This window comes from Physcomitrium patens, chromosome 3 (assembly GCF_059467195.1).
Source record: "Physcomitrium patens ecotype Gransden chromosome 3, ASM5946719v1, whole genome shotgun sequence".
Taxonomy (NCBI): Eukaryota; Viridiplantae; Streptophyta; class Bryopsida; order Funariales; family Funariaceae; genus Physcomitrium; species Physcomitrium patens.
The window spans coordinates 12,765,091-12,784,486 of record NC_143412.1 but is presented as its reverse complement, the minus strand read 5'-3'; the positions used below and the strand labels follow the sequence as shown (position 1 = coordinate 12,784,486).

The following is a 19,396-nucleotide window of genomic DNA, read 5'->3' as shown; positions in this document are numbered from 1 at the left end:
AAATAACAAATGATATTTTAAGTAAAACTCAAAACATGGCTAAAATATTTATTCGATTATATTAAACTACATCCTTCAGAAAGTATGATCACAAACTACAAGTACAATGAACAAATTAAAGATACATAAAATAAGATTAAAATACAAATTTAAAATTGCAAAGATGGAAAGTTATATTACATCTTAGCAAGTTATTATATTTAGTTTTGAGCAGTAGTTTGGAAGCAAATACAACAAGTTGATATACCTCTTTTTAGTGTATTTTTGAACCAGCATCACACCAAAATTATGTTTTATTTATTATGCTTGATAATATCATTTGAAATTTAGATGTTTTAGTATTCTTTTGTTGTAATATTTTAACAAGGATTTAAATATTTTTGGAATCAATGAAGATATATATATATATATATATATATATATATAAGTATCAACTCATTTCAAACTTGCATTGTTTTAAGCAAATAGGTAGAGTTTTTATATGTAGGATGTGGTGATTTTATAGACATTAAAAATGCACAAGAAAAAAGGCTTGTCAAAATAAAATTGAATATTATCAAGGTGACTATTTATCAAACACTGTATTAACTTAAATACCATGACAATGGACATAATAGCAATTTTTTTAATAATGCATTTTTCATAAAGCACTTCAAAAGTAAAATTTCTACATAATGATATTTAAAACCTAAATCTCAATTCTTTGTTGCAATATACATATCATGTTAGTAACAACACAAGTTACATCATGCCTTTTATACATGAATCAAAATTTTGTTAAAAATGCATCTATTAATATTATATAATGTTAATCTACAAATGACAAAAACAAATATAACTTTGGTCCACTAATCAATATTCTAATAAATCATAATTAAGATAATATATTATAATATTATTATAATTGGAATACAATAAGAAGTCTATTTATTAAGTCTATAAAATTTTAATATTAAATTGATTACTTTAATTATGTGGTGAATGTTGTTATATTTCTATAATAATCAACAATGCAAAAAGTCTCTTGATGATGAGTTGGTATACTATAGATATAAATAAGGAGAACATTTATTATTTATTTTTATATTTGTACAAGAACATTATTTATTTTTGCAAATTCTGCTATGGGTAAATAAACTATTAGACATTGAGATTAAAAAAAAAAAGAAGGAAACACTTAATCCTTAAGATTATAATATAAAGATTAAAAATAGCCTTAGTCTTACTTTCTTGCAAATTTGTTGGCAAGATCACAAAGATGCTTCTCAAAGTTCTTAAGGCTTGTTGGCCAAGTATCTAAGCTGTAGGATTTTTTTTGTAGTGACTTTTGAATGGTATAAAATTTCTTATATAATTTATTTTTAGTCACAAGGCTTATCTAAAGATATAATATGCACCTTCTCAAATTATACTTCTTCAATATTTTGTAAAGAAAATGTGATTTACTTAATTTATTTTTATTCATTTTAAGTTATTTTACTTATTAACTAATGAATGTAGATGTGATCTTTTATATAATTTGATTAATTATATTTATTGGTTTTTTACTTTATTATCTCTTTTTAATAACTATATCCAACCATAAAAGTAACAATCTATCATTTTGTATCAAAATTTTAAATATGACTAAAATATTTAAAAAAAAAACAAAATCATGTTAATTATGAAATAAAAGTAGTCATTTTGTAAATTGTGTGTTGTTTTATCATAGTTTACAAAATACAACATAACTTTCAAATGTTGCAAACTATCCTCTCTCTCTTTATATATATTCTTCTTCTTTGTGCAATTGGATTACATGTAACTTGTTTGCAATTGAAATCAATTGCAAAACCACTGTTGAATTTTGTACACATAAAAATACATAACTCAAATTTCGTGCATGATACTCACATCACAAACCCCCCCCCTCTTATTCTTTCTTTCTTAATAATATAAATAAATAAATAAATAAATAAATTTAATTTGTAAACCGTGTGTCAATCTTATTATATTGATATTTGAAAGAGTGGTTTCTCGCGAAGCTTGAGATCACACAAATTAAAATCTAAGAGCATGAAAACGATGCAGAAAAATAAACCAACTCTTGGGGGAAAGTAAATTCGAAGATCATTATTTTTGATTTATATGCAAATAAACGAAAAGCTGATAAGCATCGGGTAAGAATATTCCACACACCGACCGGTTGGGTAACAGATTCCGCCCCCAGAATCCTCAAGAGAATGTACACAGTGGGATGCTAATCCACCCCTCTTAATTGGAAGCACAACCTCCTAAACTTGGAATGGACGCCAACGGGGATCGAACCCATGACTGATTCCAATAAACTCCACAGCCATGAAGGGTGATGGAGCATAGGGAACCAGATGGAGGGAGCGGATGAAGACAGTGTCAACCCTCGGATGAATATCAGAACTAATAGATGTCGTGCGTTGGAACATGCCACTTCCACCGACACCCGTTGGCTCCGAGTGAGGGGCCAAGAAGGCTGAGGCGTTCTCTGCGGCGTTCCCAACTTGAGTACACGGCAGATCAGCACAGAATTCTCCTCCTCTTCATTTATTTGCATGAGACCTCGAGCTCTGTTACAGGGTTTGAGTTGTGCGTGAAGTCTACACTAATCCAAACCTGCCACGCCAAAAATTAACTCTGCGACGCGCTAACGTGCAACAAAGGGGGTGAGAGGGGCCATGGCTTTCCAAAACAGTTCCCGGGCAGAATCACCCACCCATCCTGCCAAAGCCATTCAATCCTCTGCGTCCACGCCAACCAAAAAAAGTACTCTCTAACTTTTAATAAGCCTACGTGGGCGAGGATGGATGGATGGATATACGAATGGATAGATGAATTAATGATTGATGAGAGTTAAAACTTTTTTTTTTGATTCTGGCCACTTTTTTGCCTAGTCAATGGTACCCTACGTTTTAGCAGGCCAGTCTGTGTGATGGTGATCTACGAACGACGAACAACCAACGAACGAACAGAAACGACAATGTTATCCTCGTCCGACCTTTTTCTCGGGTGGCGCAGTGGGCAGCCCGAAGCTTGACTCACAAGAGACAATAAGTTTGGGTTCGTAAATTCCACGCGGGGGGGGGGGTGCTAGTCTCGTTTCCCACTGCTGCAAGGAGAGACAGGGTGGAGGAGGAGCATTTGCCTTGCATTTCACTCCCAGGCTTGAGGACGTGAGAACAAGACGAAGAAGTAGAATAAGGCTTAAGGGCCCGTCGCGACCATGCGCAGTCGCAACAAGCGAAGCGAAGCTCGCAAGCTCGCAAGTTGATAGCGGTCAATTTCATGCAGAACTTTGCTGTCACTACAGCAATCGCTCGCAATCGAGCCAACCTACGCCCCTCCTTCGACAGCTCTCATTCTTCCATCGACCTTTTTAGTGTTTTTTTTTCCCTTGAATCTCTCCCTTCTCGGAAGTGTCGCTCGCAGCAATGCTTCTCGGTCTGCCTCTGTGAGCAAGCGCGGCTCGTTTCCTCTGAGGTGAGCACTGACTGGTTGCGTTTTGGAGTTTTTGAGTGGACCAGTCGTGAATCGTGGTGTGGAAAAGCGGAGAGGTGAGTCGAATGTTTTTGGAAAGGGAATTTGGGAGCTGAGAGGGGGTTTGATTCGTGGGGAAGAGGGAGTTGGGAAATTGACTTGGGACTGATTCGGGGTCGAAGTGTGAGAGGAGGTGTGTGTTTCGTGGTTTTCGATTCCATTTCGTGCAGCGCCACGGGAATTTGGTCAGCGTTTGTTTTGGATGCTTGGTGTTGGTGGGGGTAGAATCGGTCCGGGAACCCTAAAAGTTGTGGCGCTTTAGGAGGGGGCTGAATTGTGTGTTTTTGAGTTTGAGTGTGTGTGCAGGCGCGCTTGTGTTTGCGAGATTTTGGAATCTAGTATCGTTTTGTGTTTGTTGCGGGCTGTAGTTCATTTTGTCCATGTTTCGTTTTGGTGTGGGTTGGGATGTTGATTACGTTGTGAAGTGGCGATTGATTGCCTTGGTGTGTTTTTTTGAGACCTTCTTTCACGATATCTGAAAGATGTGCTGTTCCAGTTGCTTTTGATGATCCAGTTTTGACGAATCGTTGTCTTGTATGGTGATGACAGCAGTATCGGAAATAGAGCAGGCTAATTGACAACCTGCGATGTTTGGATCCAGCAGCCGTAAGTTCCCCTTCCTCTTTGATTCAGATATTACAGGTTCAATGTTAGGAATTGCGTTGTGGTGGTTGCAATTCGATACTCGATGATTAACCTGAAGGATGCCGAGGTTGTGGAAATTAGTCACTTGGTTAAACTTGCTCGATCTGTGTACGGGATTGCCACTTCCTACAGAATCTTGCTGTAGTTTGATGGAGTATAAGTAATCCATTCCTTGCATCATAGATTCATTGCATTAGGGTATACTATCACAAGTTTTTCTACGAAGTGTGGTGATTTAGTTCAAGAGAAGATTATGGTCTATTTCTTCTCTTTGGCACTTTAATTTTTGTTTCGACCGGCATACCTCGTCTAAAACTTCGGACGATGCAGCTTGAATAACCTCTTTGCTACTGTTATCAAATCTCCAGTTTCTTGGTTCGTGGATCATATTCATGTAGGGTTGGTAACAGGATCAGAAATTGTTGTGGTAGATTAAAAACGATCTTCGTTATCACATGTCTCCATCACTCCAACATATGCTTTGCAGTCCTCTACAGAAGTTTCCAAGCGTGAATTTGTCTCGAAAATTATAATTTCTGACAAGTGGTCTTGATTTTCTCTGTGTTTGTTCAGCCTTTGGGGCAACAACTCCGAGTCCATTTGGCGCTCCTGCAGCTGCCAATCCTTTCGGTGCAAATCCGAATCCCTTTGGAACCAACACTCAAGCAAACAATCCATTTGGGGCTAAACCATTTGGCAGCACTACCCCAGCATTCGGAGCACAGACAGGCAGCTCTTTATTTGGCAGTGGCACGTCAACGGGTGTTTTTGGAGCCACTCCCACACCGACTTTTGGAGCTTCGGCGTCCTCATCCGCATTTGGGGCTTCATCAACAACACCTGCGTTCGGTAAGCAGTTGATGTCATCTTCTAATTTAGTATCTTCAGTGATTTTTCTTTAAGGATCGACACGTACAAGGAGGCAGTTCTCGATGGGTGATTGTAATTTGATTTTTTGCATATGCAGCGAGCACTAGCTTTTGGTAACATTGTTCTGTTATATTCAACCTTGCGTTATTGTTTGTTCTTCAGGAGCTTTTGGTCAACAAAAGCCTGCCTCACCCTTCGGCGGGTTCGGTACTACTCAAACCCAACCGAATCCATTTGGATCGCCGTCTTTCGGGCAGTCACAACCAGCCTTCGGCAGCCAACCATTCGGGTCCACTACGCCAGCCTTCGGTGCTCAATCTACTCCTGCGTTTGGAAGCACGACAACCCCGCTGTTTGGAGCATCGACTCCTGCATTTGGTGCAGCGTCAACTCCTGCCTTTGGTGCGACATCCACCCCAGCATTTGGGGCGTCGGCTACCCCCGCTTTTGGGGCTTCGTCGACTCCTGCTTTTGGAGCGTCGACATCGACACCTGCATTTGGCGCGTCAGCTCCGGCATTTGGGGGTAGTTCGGTGTTTGGGCAAAGTGCGCCTGCCTTTGGTGCAAGTACGACACCAGCTTTCGGAAGCACACCAGCAGCATCACCGTTTGGGGCTTCTACTGGGAGTGCGTTTGGTACCAGCTTTGGGACACCCACTTTTGGAGCTCAGCAGCCACAGCGGGTTGGAAGCAGAGTGACACCTTATGCGGTAACCAATGACACAGACTCAGGGGTTGGGGCTCAAGCAGGAAAGTTTCTGTGTATATCTGCTATGCCCACTTACAAAGACAAGTCATTGGAGGAATTGAGATGGGAGGATTATCAAGCCGGGGATAAAGGTGAGCATTATTTCATATTTGTTTTTGAGTGGCTTAGGAAAACATATTTCTAGGTACAACTTATTGGAGCAGAGTTTCAAGTGTGTAGTATTATGTAGAATTGTGATACTAGTGTGGGAAATGTTTTTTTTCCTTGCGCTGGAATCGATGATCTTATGTTTTTGTGTTTAATTTGCAGGGGGACCTAATCCAGCTACCGCTACACCAGCTGCAGGTGGGATCTTTGGAAGCAGTCAGCCAGCCACATCCAGTCCGTTCGGAGCAGCCACTACTACCTTTGGGGCAGCAGCCCCTAACCCCTTCGCCTCCAGTACAAGTCTATTCGGTGCTTCCAAGCCTGCATTTGGTACCAGTACCACTCCTGCTTTTGGAGGAACGTCCATGCCGGCATTTGGTTCTACTCCTTTTGGAGCGTCTGCACCAGGATTTGGGACGGCAAGTTCGTCGCAAGCATTTGGTTCGTCTCCGTCTCCGTTCGGGCAAACTTCGGCATCTGCATTCGGGAGCACAACCTTTGGAACATCATCACCTTCATTGTTCGGATCGAGCAGTCCTGCGTTTGGTGCAGGGTCAACTTCAGCATTTGGTGCAGCGTCAACATCAGCATTTGGTGCACAATCAACTTCTGCGTTTGGAGGTGGTTTGTTTGGGAGCAGCCAACCAGCGAGCAGTAGCGGAGGACTATTCGGAGTATCAACATCTGCTTTTGGTGGGACGAGTACTGCACAGCCTTTTGGACAGCAAAGTCAACCAGCATTTGGGTCAAACCTCTTTGGAAGCTCAAGCACTCCTGGTTCCATATTTGGTGCTCAATCAAAGCCAGCAGGATTAACGCAATCTTCGGTATGTGGGTAGTTGGTTTAATAGCGTTTTGCCTTGTTGATTTAAGTTGTGTTTTTTGTGAGTTAAGAGTGATTGAGGTGAGACTTGAGGGATGTAGATGTATCTTGAGTACGTTTTGACCGATTTTGAGGAATGTTTGATCACAGCCGTCCTCTATATTTGGTGGTTTTGGATCAACTCCTGTTGGACAGACGCCGAGTACTTTCAGCTTTCCTTCAAGTTTTCAAACTCCACAGCAAGGTACAGGACAAAACCCTTTGAATTTATCACAGATCTTGGTTTTTTGTGTTAAATGTATGCTCTTAGCCCTTGGCAAATTTGTTTGACATCCTTTGTTGTTTTCAGTAGTTGAAAGTTTCTTGTGAACGAGTAAAACTTCCAGGGAAGCAATTTATGTTGGACAGAAATTATCGGTTCTCAGGGTACTTTGGGTGTTCACATGAATTTGGTGACCTTCTGAGAGAGTCCTAGCCAAGGTGCTCCATAATTTGTAGGCATCTTCGTACTTATCTACTTAATTTTTGTGTTGTGTCGTCGTTTTAAATGCAGGTGCAGGGAGCGGTTTTGGCGTTACGCCGTCCCCATTCGGTCAGCAGACTACATTTGGCGCACAACAGTGAGTGGTTTCTGTTGCTGATTTGACATGTTTGTGTTCTGAGGAGTGCCGTAGGTTTAGAATAGGTGCAAAAGAGATGAAAGCAGCAGTATGTATTAGCATGGCCCCCGTTTTTCGTATGAGGAGTATGAGTTGGGTATTGTATGAGGTGAAAAATTAACAGAATCACGACTGAGTGTCGCTCTCTAAGTATATTTTATTCAACCATGTAAGGTATATTGATCTCAGATTAATGGTATATCGTGGTGTAAAGAACAGTTCACTAGTTTTGCACTAATTAATATCTATGCTACCCGGTTGCCTCCTTCTGACCCTGAAAGTGTCTTGTGCTTGCAGACCTTCTCAGAATGCCATTACAGCCATGCCAACTCCAGTAACCAACCCTTTCGGCACTCTTCCAGCAATGCCACATATAACAATTGGCCGGAGTGCCGGTTCTTGTCCATCTGTGCAATACGGAATTTCGAGTATGCCGGTAGGTTTTGGTTTAACGATTTGGAGTTTTCTATTTTTTCTAAGCGTTTGCAAGTGTGAGTTTTATTAAGTTTTTAATTTTAGCTTTTTCTGACGGTAAGAATATTGCTTACATGCAGATATCAGAGAAGCCAACTCAAGTGCGAGTGAATACTCTGTTAACACCACGGCATATCGCACAGCGTTCCAAGGTTCGCATGCACGCACGGCGATATCATCCTAAAAAGGACAGTGCAAAGGTGAAATTATGTTACTTTGCTCTACACCCGATGCTTATCATACCTACTTGTGTGATTTCTTTTGAATTATGTTTCTGTTTGATAATTTAAGACGACGAAGTGAATAAAATCTAGGACAATACAGCTGGCGGGTTTGAGCTCTTATTTCTCGACACATGTTTCTTATTTTTTCTTTGCGTCCCACTATTTGGTGCATTCAAGGTTCTAACACCTTTCCACCATGTGGCATCTGTAGGTATCTTTCTTCAGTGATGGTGATGAAGCTCCTTCAACTCCAAAAGCAGATGTCATGTTTGTGCCACGAGAAAACCCACGCTCGTTGTTCATTTGGCAGCCAGAACCATCTCCTGTGGCTGCGGTGAAGAGAACACCTGACATCCGAGAGTTAGCTACACCTGTACAAAATGATGGTGAGTCTCCCTCCATCCCTTTATTCGGCAAACTTCCAGTAAGTTTTGTGCGGTAAGAATTTTGGTGATTTTTAATTAAGACATATTTTTAGTATCAGTGCACTGTGAAAGAGTATTTAATGGCATGTATGTGCTTGTGTATGGACCTTTTGTCTATAATGAGATGATGTGTGAGATCTAAGGAAAGATGATCTCAAATCCTCGTATGGATGTTCTGTTCACAGGTCCCCTGGACAAGGAACGGGATACAGTACATGCAGACTCAAATCCGTTTCTACTTCCAGAAAGTAAGCCTGTATACTAAATATTATCGACTCCAATGCAGCAATAACATTGAGGCAGTTCACAAATGTTCATAATTACCTGAGTGGTGTATCCAACGTCTTACACATTCTGTTCGTTTCAACTATCTGTCACTCTCAGGTCCGCAAACCAACTGGAGTAGTCCAGAGAATGTAAATGGAAACGGAACCGTTGAAACCCTGCCAGTAACGCAGGTTAAGTCCACTGAGAGACCAACTGCAAAATATGTTTCGAAAGCCGATGGATTCCGCGAAGAGCACAATCACCGGGGAAATGGCTACATTTCTATCACTGGTAAGTTGAATGTGGTCTTATTGCGAGTAGAGTTTCAAATCCTTAATTATTTGGTTGTATTTTACATTTCCGAGCCTCGAGTTTCGAATGGTGCGTGGTCTCGCTAATATACTTTGATGGCGTTTCAGGACACCGAGCCGGCGAAGCTGCAATTGCCTATGAGCATGGTGCTGATATAGAAGCGATGATGCCAAAGTTACGCCATTCTGATTATTTCACGGATCCAAAAGTTCAGGAACTGGCTGCGTTGGAACGTGCAGATTCTGGATACTGCCGTAGAGTGAAAGACTTCGTAGTTGGTCGGAAGGGTTATGGGCAAATCACGTTCTTAGGTGAGACCGACGTGCGGCGTTTGGATTTGGAAAACATCGTTCAATTCAACAAGTGCGAGGTGCTTGTGTACATGGATGAAACGAAGAAACCGCCTGTGGGGCAAGGGTTGAACAAGCCCGCGGAGGTGACGTTGTTGAATGTGAGGTGCATTGACAAGAAGACGGGGCAGCAGCATACGGAGGGGCCAGAGGTTGAAAAGTTTGAGAAGCGGTTGAGGAAGAAAACGGAGGAGCAGGGGGCAGAATTTTTGGGGTATGATGCGGCAAGGGCGGAGTGGAGGTTTAGAGTGAAGCATTTCAGTGGATATGGTCTGGATTTTGATTGAGACGAGGGAGATGGCCACGAGGACCTTCCTTCAAGAGCGCAGCTCTTGTTGTGGCAGGTCAGCTCCCTTGGGTCCTCAACCCACATTTGTAAATGAACTCGTATCTTAGATTGTAAGTGGTATATACAAACAAGAGGTTTAGTTTTGGACATCATGAAACTGATGTTAGTTTGAGGATCACGGAATGCTGTGAAGGGATTCTGAGTTGAATCATGTGGAGTGATAGTTGATTTTCCCTCTGCTGAGGTTTTTTCTTTTGTGAATGTTGGCTGTTCAGGGACTTATCATTTTAATGACGTAGTAAATGGTGCTAAGGATGATGTAGGTTATTTCAGACGTTTGTTCACTGTATGATTACCGGCACTGTAGCTTCTTGTCCCCTTCTAGAAAGCAATCAGGTTAACAGACCTCACGAAATGGGGGTTGAAATCTGGTGTGAGCCTTTCATTATCTTGTTTATTTTAAACCATTCAAGACATAGAAATATTGAGACATACTATATATTTAGTTGTTTGCTGGTACCTGTTTTTCGACTAAAATGGCTTGACATCAGAATGTAGGTGAGCATTTACTCTAAGGTATGGCTTGTTCGATGTGAGTGAAAGAATAATGTAGTCGTCAATGTAACTGCCAATATGAAATTTAAGCAATTTTGTAAAAAAACAGTTTAATGTTTGATGCAATAGAGGAAGAATTGAATTGTTTCTTTAAAAAATAAGTAAAAACTTGAATTATCATAACTAAATTAGATTCAAAACATGCCTACAACCCTGCAGCAACGTGTAACTCGTGTGCATTGAATTAGTAACGATGAAATTATATTTTATAATTTGTGAAAAAACAGTGAAAAAAATAAAACAAGATTAGATATAAGTAATAACACCCCCTCATTTTTTCCAGAATCTGATCATAAAAATCAGAGGTAGCTTCTTTAGGGCAAGTTTGGGGTATCTTACATTCTAGTTTATTGCTTTAGTATCTAAGAGACCGTGAAACTTGCTATTTTAGCTAAATCCATCAACCTAATGTTTGCTAAAATGTGCATCTTATGAGTTCAGGAACAGCGGTAAATGGTTCTGCTCTTACCCACCATCTTGAACATATTTTTACCATCTAAAGTTCTCAATTGCAATGTTCCCTTCCATAAGCTTCTTTCATGAGATTCCACATGTAGTTCAAGGTAGTTTGCAGATCGATTCAAGTCTGGGCCAAGATTAATGCACAGCAATTCAGCTGTGGGAGATGACAGTTCGTGTTAAAGTTGACATCGTGTTCTATTACATGTCTGTTAAGGGAGTGCGATCCAATGAACACCATTCCAATAATTCTGGACTTTAGTCATGACTAAGTCACGTAAACAGTACAGATTTTCATGATTCACACAACCTAAATTAACATGGAAACACGAGAATGAACATGGACAAGGTGTCGCAACTGATCTGGGTGAAACCTCATGAGGCTAGAAACTCGATATTTTAGCTAACTCCCAAGTAGTATCTGCAGAAGCTTTTTGACACTTGGAGTTGGAGGGAGTCAAGGAAGAGCACCTCTTTAATGATTGTCCGGATGGCTGTCTCATCGCAAGTTACGATGCTCTATCTGTTCTTGTTCATGGTCTTCAAATCCGATTTCGCCGAACGGGTAGCCAGCTCGCACTCTGACCTTTTTACTTCATCCGTCCGTCATCCATGAGTGTCTACAGATATAGATGTTGGGTAGCTGCTCAAATTTTGTAAACAGTACACTGCCGGGCGACCAATTGTACGCAGTCCGTAAATTTTGGTAGAAGCTGGGCAGGGTTAGGTATTTAAATATAAAGAAAAGAAAAACACAAAATTGTGTATGAGCAATTAGACAGGGTTGATGGTTTATTAAAATGTTCTGGTGCCAGGAATTCTTTGGATTTTCTGTTCATCCAGTACCAGGTACCTATTCCACTGCGGCCCTTCAAATCCACTTAAAATATTCACATGTCATTGAAGATACCCAGTAGATAGAGTGAGATCTTCAGTGAAGAAGTAAAAATTACGAACGAAGATCGGAATATAGAAACTGTATTCTCCTTGAATCCTTACGCTGAAATTGACAAGCTCATACGAATAAGAATCATCTACCTACATAACCACATCTAAATTAAAATACGAATTCTTCTTTTTTGACTAACAGGGTTAAGTTCAATTCTTGCAAGCAGAGGTAACCTCTTCAGCTGAAAGCTTTTGTCATAAACTAGGAACATCTCCTTTCAAACAGTTAGCATTAGGTAGTGCAGCCTTCACTCGAAATCATATATGAAAATCCAAAAACAGGGGTGGTGATGATTACCATAGATCAGGAACATGAGGAACATGTAGATCATGTGGACTCATCTTAGTGCCGTTCTCCACGTCGTAGCTCTCGTTCAACCAATCCCCCGCCGTGACTATCCTCTGCGTTGCTCTTTGTAGATCTGATGGAAATATGTTCTTCTCCTCCATCTCTTTGCCTAAATTTACCCTGGGAATTAATGAATGGACATCACTATTAACAATATAAGTTGGTTGGTTAGTATCCAGGACCACAAAGACCACTTCCCTGTTACTTTCTGCATGTATATGGGAGGAACTCATGAGAGTAAAATGATGTTCTGTTCTTGTAGGCCGTTGTGTCGTGTTCGCAACAGCGGGAATGGGATTTTGAAGGGCGGCTTTCAGGACTGCTTAACGCAAAGAGGTAATACCTGCCCACCATGTTTCTGAATTAACAAAAAAATATCAACTTTCCTGAAAGCGAAACAACAAGGATGGGAAATCGAGAGCAGTTCAACTAGAATGCTTTCTCATCATTTTCAATAGCCATTTCAAAGAAACGCTGTGGCGAATACCTTGAAATAATTCAACTAAACGATTCAAAGACCGCGCGTTGATGTCTTTAAAAACCAAATCATGTATGCGATACTAGTCTAGTTGTTACCATTACCAATATCGTACTCAAGCTCTATGTTGAGATTATCCTCTAATGTATGTGAAATCGAAATGCAGTGTCACCTCACTCTAACGGCGATAAGGAACTCAGCCAAATGGAAAATGAAGATCACAATATCAGATCCAGTGCTGATTTCAACTTACAGATCAATAACGCTTAATCCGTAAAAACAATGATACCCTACATTACACCTAAGAACACATCTAACCGAATGAGATAAGCCATACCTTCATCGAGCTGATATCGACCACTCCAAAGCAAACAAATGCTTTCTGATTCATCTTGTTCCTGCAACGCTCACAAAAATTGCAAAGATACAATTCCAGATAGTGCAGCCTTTGATTGTGTGTACCCTCCAATAAAGCTTGGAGACATGTCAGGTAGGTTGAGCGCTGAACTAGTGGGTATAAGCTCTATCAGCAATGCGAACTTTTGGCCATTTCACATACATTTTCCTCAATATATTCCTCCTGCAGTTATTAACCTAAGAATGATCAGAAAGTACAGAGAGGCAAATAGCTATGTGACATCTGCCTCGTCACAGCGTATAAAAGATATGAGTTCTTGGAGACGCAAACAAAGTAATCTGGGCAGCTCGAGATTAAATCAAAAATTCGGGACCTTGTACACGCTCCCGAAAACTTGCGATTGCTGCCTCCATCCCTCGCATGAATTCTTTCAGCTGGTTCTTGAGGAAGTGGTTTAGGAATACTAAACAGTGAAATGAACTAATTAGATCTCCTGGAATGATTGCTTAACCTCATGAAAATCAATACTTTACTAGAGACTGTAGTCATAATAATGGTGAGAGAGGGTTATCATAAGTATCCCTACCAAGATTCAAGGCCGACGGGTAAAATTTTCAACCTCCTACAAAATATTACATGGGACCGAAAAGGAATACAAATAAGAACTTGGCAATACAGACATGGATATTCCTCACCAAGCGGGGGGTTTGTTTATGGACAACTTGCAGGGCTAAGGTCCAACGACGCAGGATTTCACCCACCCCCACTAGAGACTTACCATCGTCTGTTGGTGCAGAAACCTCATATTTAGGACGTTGAATGTCCTCATCAGTAGTTGAAAAGGGTAGACTCCAACGGCAGATTATCGGATCCAAGGACTACTGCAGCTTGCAAACAGCTCCATCAATCCGGTACCTGGAGAAAGAAACATGGTTATTAAAAAGAAAAATGATAACTTATCATAACAGGCGACCAGGAACTTTGTAAAGTCTTCAAACTCCTTTCTAGATTAGTTCCGTTTTCAAAAAGTACATTTTCAACAAACTATGTATAAATCCTCGAATGCCTCGTCTTCATCAAAAGGAGTAGAATCAATTAAGCATTAAATAAAAAGGTGAAATTTGAGCTCAAATTGGGCACTCCTAAAGGGACCTTATACCAACCCGATAATTATAAGTATACTGATATTCAAACATCAATCAAGGTTGTGGCTTCAGTGGCTGTGATGTCGACGAGCAATGAGGTCTTCAATGGACCCAGAAGCTGTTACTCTCTCTGGAACACATTGCATGAAATGAACATTCAAATAGCTTTCAAAACACAAGACCATACACGCAATGGGATCTAATATAGTTCTTCAATAAGACAGTTGTTACAGAATATGAAACATCATTTTATTTGCTCAAATGATGCATTATGAATGAACATCGAAGTCGGGCTCCAACAAAACCATCAAAGTAACAACAGATATATCACCCGCCACAAAATCTAACATTTAAAAACAGGAGTGTCAGGCGATTGATAGCTTCAAGCTAGTGATTATAAAGTATTAATAAATAAAATAATCGCATACAATTTAAACTATCCTTGTGTGTCACATGACATTTTAACACAGCCACATGAATGTGATAAAATTCCCTTCCACAGATAAACAGAACTTGTTACAGGACCTGATCCATGCAAACCACTTGTGAAATTTCCAAGGCAAAATGCTGCACAAAACATGCAAAGGAGGGTATGACTGTAAACTGGAATTGAATGATGAAAACATCAGGAGTTATCCAAAATAATGAGAAGAAGTCGAATTATTCATGACGCGCACGAGTTGCCTTGAAGAATTACCAGTTACACTTACCACAGCAAAGATTATATAAGGGAATCTGTTCCCGACAAGACCTGGGATAATCCAACAGTAAATGATTTTTGATTCCAGTACCATTGCAAGTTCACTTTGAAAATGATACGATTTGAAAGCTCACTTTGCGAGAATCACGAGATTGAGCAGCATCAAATGTGGGCCTCACTCCAGCAAAGTCCTGTTCATGAGTGGAAATTCTCATATCAAAATCGGAGCTACATGAATATCGACATACAATTAACACATGCATTTGAAATCTTAGCAGACATCTGACATACGACAATAAGTTCATAGGACATGGTAAAAAAATAAATATAAATGAAAACGATCAGAGTAACAACGATATAGTCAAAACTTAAACCTAACGAACACGAGTACAAGAGAATCAAACGAATCCTGTCAATGAAAACGACGAGCGCATGCTAAGTTGAATACTACGCTTCACTTTTGGGAGGGACTTGGATTAAAAATGCTATAATCGACTGCCGACTTTGTGCCACCAAACTCGATGTCCATAACATTATCAGACAGGGGAATCCCGGACGTGAATTAAGTTTTATTCCCCACTTAGTTGAAACATTGACCATGAGCCGAATTGATTTTTACCATACACCTCAAGACTTGTAATCAGGACAGTAGCTTACGTACAGACTGGTTGGATTGACAGGGAACTGATATACTCATAACTTCAGAATATTCCCAAAACAATGTAAAGCAAGAGCTGTGTAACTTTGAATACCACGATTGTTCATTAAAATAAATGAAAGACAATTAACCTTGACCGCGCTCTACCTCTGTCATAGTATCATCACAAGCTTTACCGTCCCTGTAGCTCCACCTGAATCCTGGCAAACGAACTCCGCGAAGCAGCTGAATTGAAGACGACGTGAAATTTGGAGCGTTATCTGGAGAAGAAGTGAAGTCGCAACACTAATGCCATGGTTTATGTGCTTCGCAACATGAATCGTTGTCTCGCATTGATGGATACCGTCCATGAATGAGGGAGGAAAACAATTGCGGATGATGAAGACAAGAGATGCAAGAAGCGCAAGCTGCTAGGAGCAGACTGAAAGAGAAAGACACGAGCGACGACGAAGAAAGAGACTTACGGAAGGGTCCTCTCTGAAGAGCAGACAAGCATGGATGGGATCGTCTGTTAGACTTCGCACTGTGTGCCTTCTTCCCATTAGACGAGATGCCTGTGCCAACTCACTACTTCACATCTTGCTCATTGCCCGTTCTACGAAAGCGAAGTTCTCTATCAAACGTTACCATCGTCAAAGAAGACTTACTTGTTGCCATGTCCATTTGGAATGGCATGAGCTGCATCGTGTTACCGAAACGAAGCAAGAAAGAAAGAAAGAGTGCACAACTTCGGCGAGCTATGTACTTGTGTGTCGGATCAAATTGAGTAGCAAAACAATGTCAACGACTTGGATCAGATGGCTTAAATTAGACTACTCTAGAAGTAGCGGAGAGAAAATCACAGAACCTGGATGCATTGCCTGTCTTCATTCCCAGTCCAATTGCTGGATAGAAGGCATTAAACCTAGAGTCCACAGTTGCGGAAGAGATCCAGTGTTGACGCCATTCACATTCCGAGGATTTAATCGAAAGTGACGCTGTCTTGCTTCTTCTCCCAGTCAAGGAGAAGACGCCATCGCAGCGAAGGAGAGAAAAGACATCGTCACGAAGTCGAGAAAGGATTGTCATTCTGCCGTTGGACGCAGAGGAGCAAAAGCGCTTGGACTCTCCAGTGGTGTGGGGCTTAGTTTCATGGCGCCGTGTACACGCCGAAGTGTTTGTTGACAACACTGTCAGTTGGGAGAGACAATACGATGTGGATCCAATTTGAAAACACGATTCTGGTGACAGCTCTCGAAGTAACTCCCGCAAGTTTTTGTTTTTTGTTTTTATTTTATTTTATTATTTCTTAAATTATTAATGATTTCTAAAGTTACTAATCCCGTTCTTTTCACAGTTGGTAATTGTCTATGAAATTAATTGGAATTATTAAATTTTGCTAGGAAGGATCATATGTGTGATCAGTCAATAAATAAATAAATACATATATGTATGTATATATATATATATATATATATATATAATTTCTTTTTTTTTAATATTAAATCCATAATATTAAAAAAAGTCCTTTTTCATATATTTACAAACATAATATTGTGTAAAGATTTTGTATAAAGACTTCAATATGTATATATAAACACACACACACACACACACACACACATATATATATATATATATATATATATATATATAAGTGTTATGAAATACAACATGTTTTTGTGATTTTTTGTAATAAGTAAAATTTAAATTTATTTTTTTTATTGATATTCATTTTTTTTAAAGAATGTTTTAAGATTGATTTTTTTGATTTGTAATCCATTACTTTAATGAGAATTTTGTTAATGTTGAATCTGTTTTCTTTATTTCTACAGGGATTTGCAATTATGATAATGATATTTGGGAAGTGCAAAAAAAAATTAAATTTGTAAAACTTTAACTAAGAATTAAATTTATTATATGAAATTTTTTGCATCTTTTGTTTGTAAAAACGTCGAATATTCAATAAATATATCTATGTTATTAAAATAATACTAAAAATATACTTTCATGGTTGATAATAGGTAGAAAAAATATTTATTGTATCATAAATCTAAATTCTTTAAATTCTAGATTATGAATTTTTGATTTAAAATATATAAATCATCATATTGCTTATAAGAAGAGAAATAAGTTTTACTTTAAGAATAAATAAGGAGCATAAAGAATATGAATTTTAAAAATAAATTATTAAAAATTATAAATCTAATTTTGAAATTAGTATTATAATTTTAAAAATAAATTGAAATTATTTTTTTAATAATAAGAATTTAATTATCATTATTCTTTTTATTAAAAAAATAATTTCAATTTATTTTTAAAATTAGAATCTAATTTTATTTTGTTAAAATATGAAATAAAATATCTTACTTTTATTTAATCATATTCTAAAACAATTATTATCAAGCACCAAATTTCTTGGAATAAAAACAAAAATATAGCTATCTACAATGTGTTTTTATATATGAAAATTTTTAAAGCATTGTAAGACCAATTTATTTTTTTATTCATAATTTTTTTTTTAAATTTAGAAATATATTTAAAAATATTATATATATAAATATATATTACTTAATATATAAATTTGGTAGATAATTTTTTTTATAAATTATGGAAGTATATATGCTTTATATACACTTGTATATTTTTATAGTTTTTTTGAGATTTGGGCAATGAAAGATCAATTTGGTTTTTTCTATTTTATCTATTTTATTTTATTTTTTTAATAAATTCAAAGTGATTATCAAAGTGCTACAAATATGGTATCTGCATTTGTTAATCTTTTATCACAATATATTTTCAAGTATCCACTTTCAAGCATCTACACATCTCTTAACTTATAATGATTCAACTTGTTTCAAAACATTATTAAAGAATCTCCTAATTCTTGAGGAAGTCACAAGGATTATATAGATCTACACAAGTGTCACAAACATACATATTTACTCTAATATTTACCTATATGATTAAGTAGAAGTAGGTAAAAGTAGATTTTTTTCATAATATTTCCTAGAAAATTTTCTTAGAAGCTTCATATACATTGTTTGGACTTTATATGTATTTGTGATTGATTAGTAGGATAGAAACTTGGTCAACAAGTTAACCATGTGTTGATAGCTTATGAAACAAGCTAATTATGTGGCGCACATATATAAAACTTGTCTTGTACGTTAAGATATATGTCTTGTAAAGTCAATATGTTTTAGAGGTCATATAGGACATCGCCACGTAGCTCGTAGTTAAGAGTATATATGGAAGTAAGAGTAAAGCCTTCTTCATTCTTGTCAATACTTTTTTAGTTCTTAATCTTATTTCAAGACTTTTTAATCTTCTTGTCTTTGGAAATAGCCATTCTAGTTTAATACTATATTATCTTTAAGTAATTTTCTAGTCTTTTTGAGTGACTTAAGAATGTATTGAGGTTTTCTTTCTTTGAGATTCATATATTTGACAACAAGCCATTGAAGAAACCACAAAATAAGAGTTTTTTGTTGTATGATTGGAGACAGTTTGTCATAAATAATATGTTGGCCATTATAATAGTCAACAAAATCCACTTTATTTTTCTAGATGTAGATACCATGTTCAATTTGTAACTTAATGGCCACATGGGAGTATTAAAAAATACTTGTATTATTCCATTCATAGACCACTTGTTGTCTTCTATTGATTCTACAATACATTATTGCTTCTATAATGTGAAAGATTTTGCAAAGAGTTAGATAAGAAATATAAGGTCTTAAATATCATACATTATATTGGTGTTATAAAAGAGAGATCTAATTTAGTGAGACTTATGGACCACACATTGTGAAATAAAAAGGCCAAATAGTAAAATGACATCCTTCTTTTAAGAGTCATTTTTAAGTTTATTAATCTACTTATTGTTGTGACCAAAATGATATATATTTTAATCTCTTTAAAAATTGACATTTTAAATCATCTTTATAATTATAGATAATTC

The 19,396-nt window shown here is 38.0% G+C and overlaps 1 protein-coding gene and 1 long non-coding RNA gene across 10 annotated transcripts; one reads left to right on the top strand and one right to left on the bottom strand.

Annotated features, from left to right (window-relative positions):
- Positions 1-3,147: 3,147 nt before the first annotated feature.
- On the top strand, positions 3,148-10,262 carry LOC112280021 (nuclear pore complex protein NUP98A). Of its 5 annotated transcripts, none has more exons than XR_002969182.3 (14): positions 3,148-3,492; positions 4,102-4,155; positions 4,768-5,043; positions 5,227-5,904; positions 6,083-6,747; positions 6,894-6,987; positions 7,297-7,363; positions 7,700-7,838; positions 7,957-8,076; positions 8,312-8,486; positions 8,711-8,773; positions 8,910-9,083; positions 9,212-9,798; positions 10,019-10,262. XR_002969182.3 is itself a non-coding variant. In XM_024514925.3 (13 exons), the coding sequence occupies exons 2-13, from the start codon at positions 4,137-4,139 to the stop codon at positions 9,739-9,741; spliced, it is 3,000 nt and encodes a 999-aa protein (XP_024370693.1). In that variant the 5' UTR covers positions 3,148-3,492; positions 4,102-4,136; the 3' UTR covers positions 9,742-10,262. The 5 variants fall into 5 exon arrangements, 3 of the variants coding, with proteins under 3 accessions (XP_024370693.1, XP_024370695.1, XP_024370696.1); XR_016502119.1 differs by having other exon boundaries at positions 4,099-4,155; XM_024514925.3 differs by having other exon boundaries at positions 9,212-10,262.
- Positions 10,263-10,668: 406 nt separating this feature from the next.
- LOC149989513 (uncharacterized) lies at positions 10,669-16,661 on the bottom strand. Of its 5 annotated transcripts, none has more exons than XR_016502124.1 (5): positions 16,301-16,661; positions 14,114-16,048; positions 12,930-13,865; positions 11,289-12,457; positions 10,669-10,944 (listed from the first exon to the last, which is right to left on the bottom strand). It is a non-coding gene; the product is annotated as an uncharacterized LOC149989513 (long non-coding RNA). The 5 variants fall into 5 exon arrangements; XR_016502123.1 differs by lacking the exon at positions 10,669-10,944 and having other exon boundaries at positions 10,956-11,855; positions 12,064-12,457; XR_016502122.1 differs by lacking the exon at positions 10,669-10,944 and having other exon boundaries at positions 10,956-12,457; positions 12,930-13,413; positions 13,729-13,865.
- Between the last annotated feature and the right edge of the window lie 2,735 nt (positions 16,662-19,396).

Bases quoted from the DNA above. Each gene is read 5' to 3' on its own strand.
- LOC112280021 (XM_024514925.3), top strand. The intron at 6,748-6,893 runs GTATGTGGGTAG...GTTTGATCACAG, and splicing joins CAGGATTAACGCAATCTTCG to CCGTCCTCTATATTTGGTGG. The intron at 7,364-7,699 runs GTGAGTGGTTTC...TTGTGCTTGCAG, and splicing joins ACTACATTTGGCGCACAACA to ACCTTCTCAGAATGCCATTA.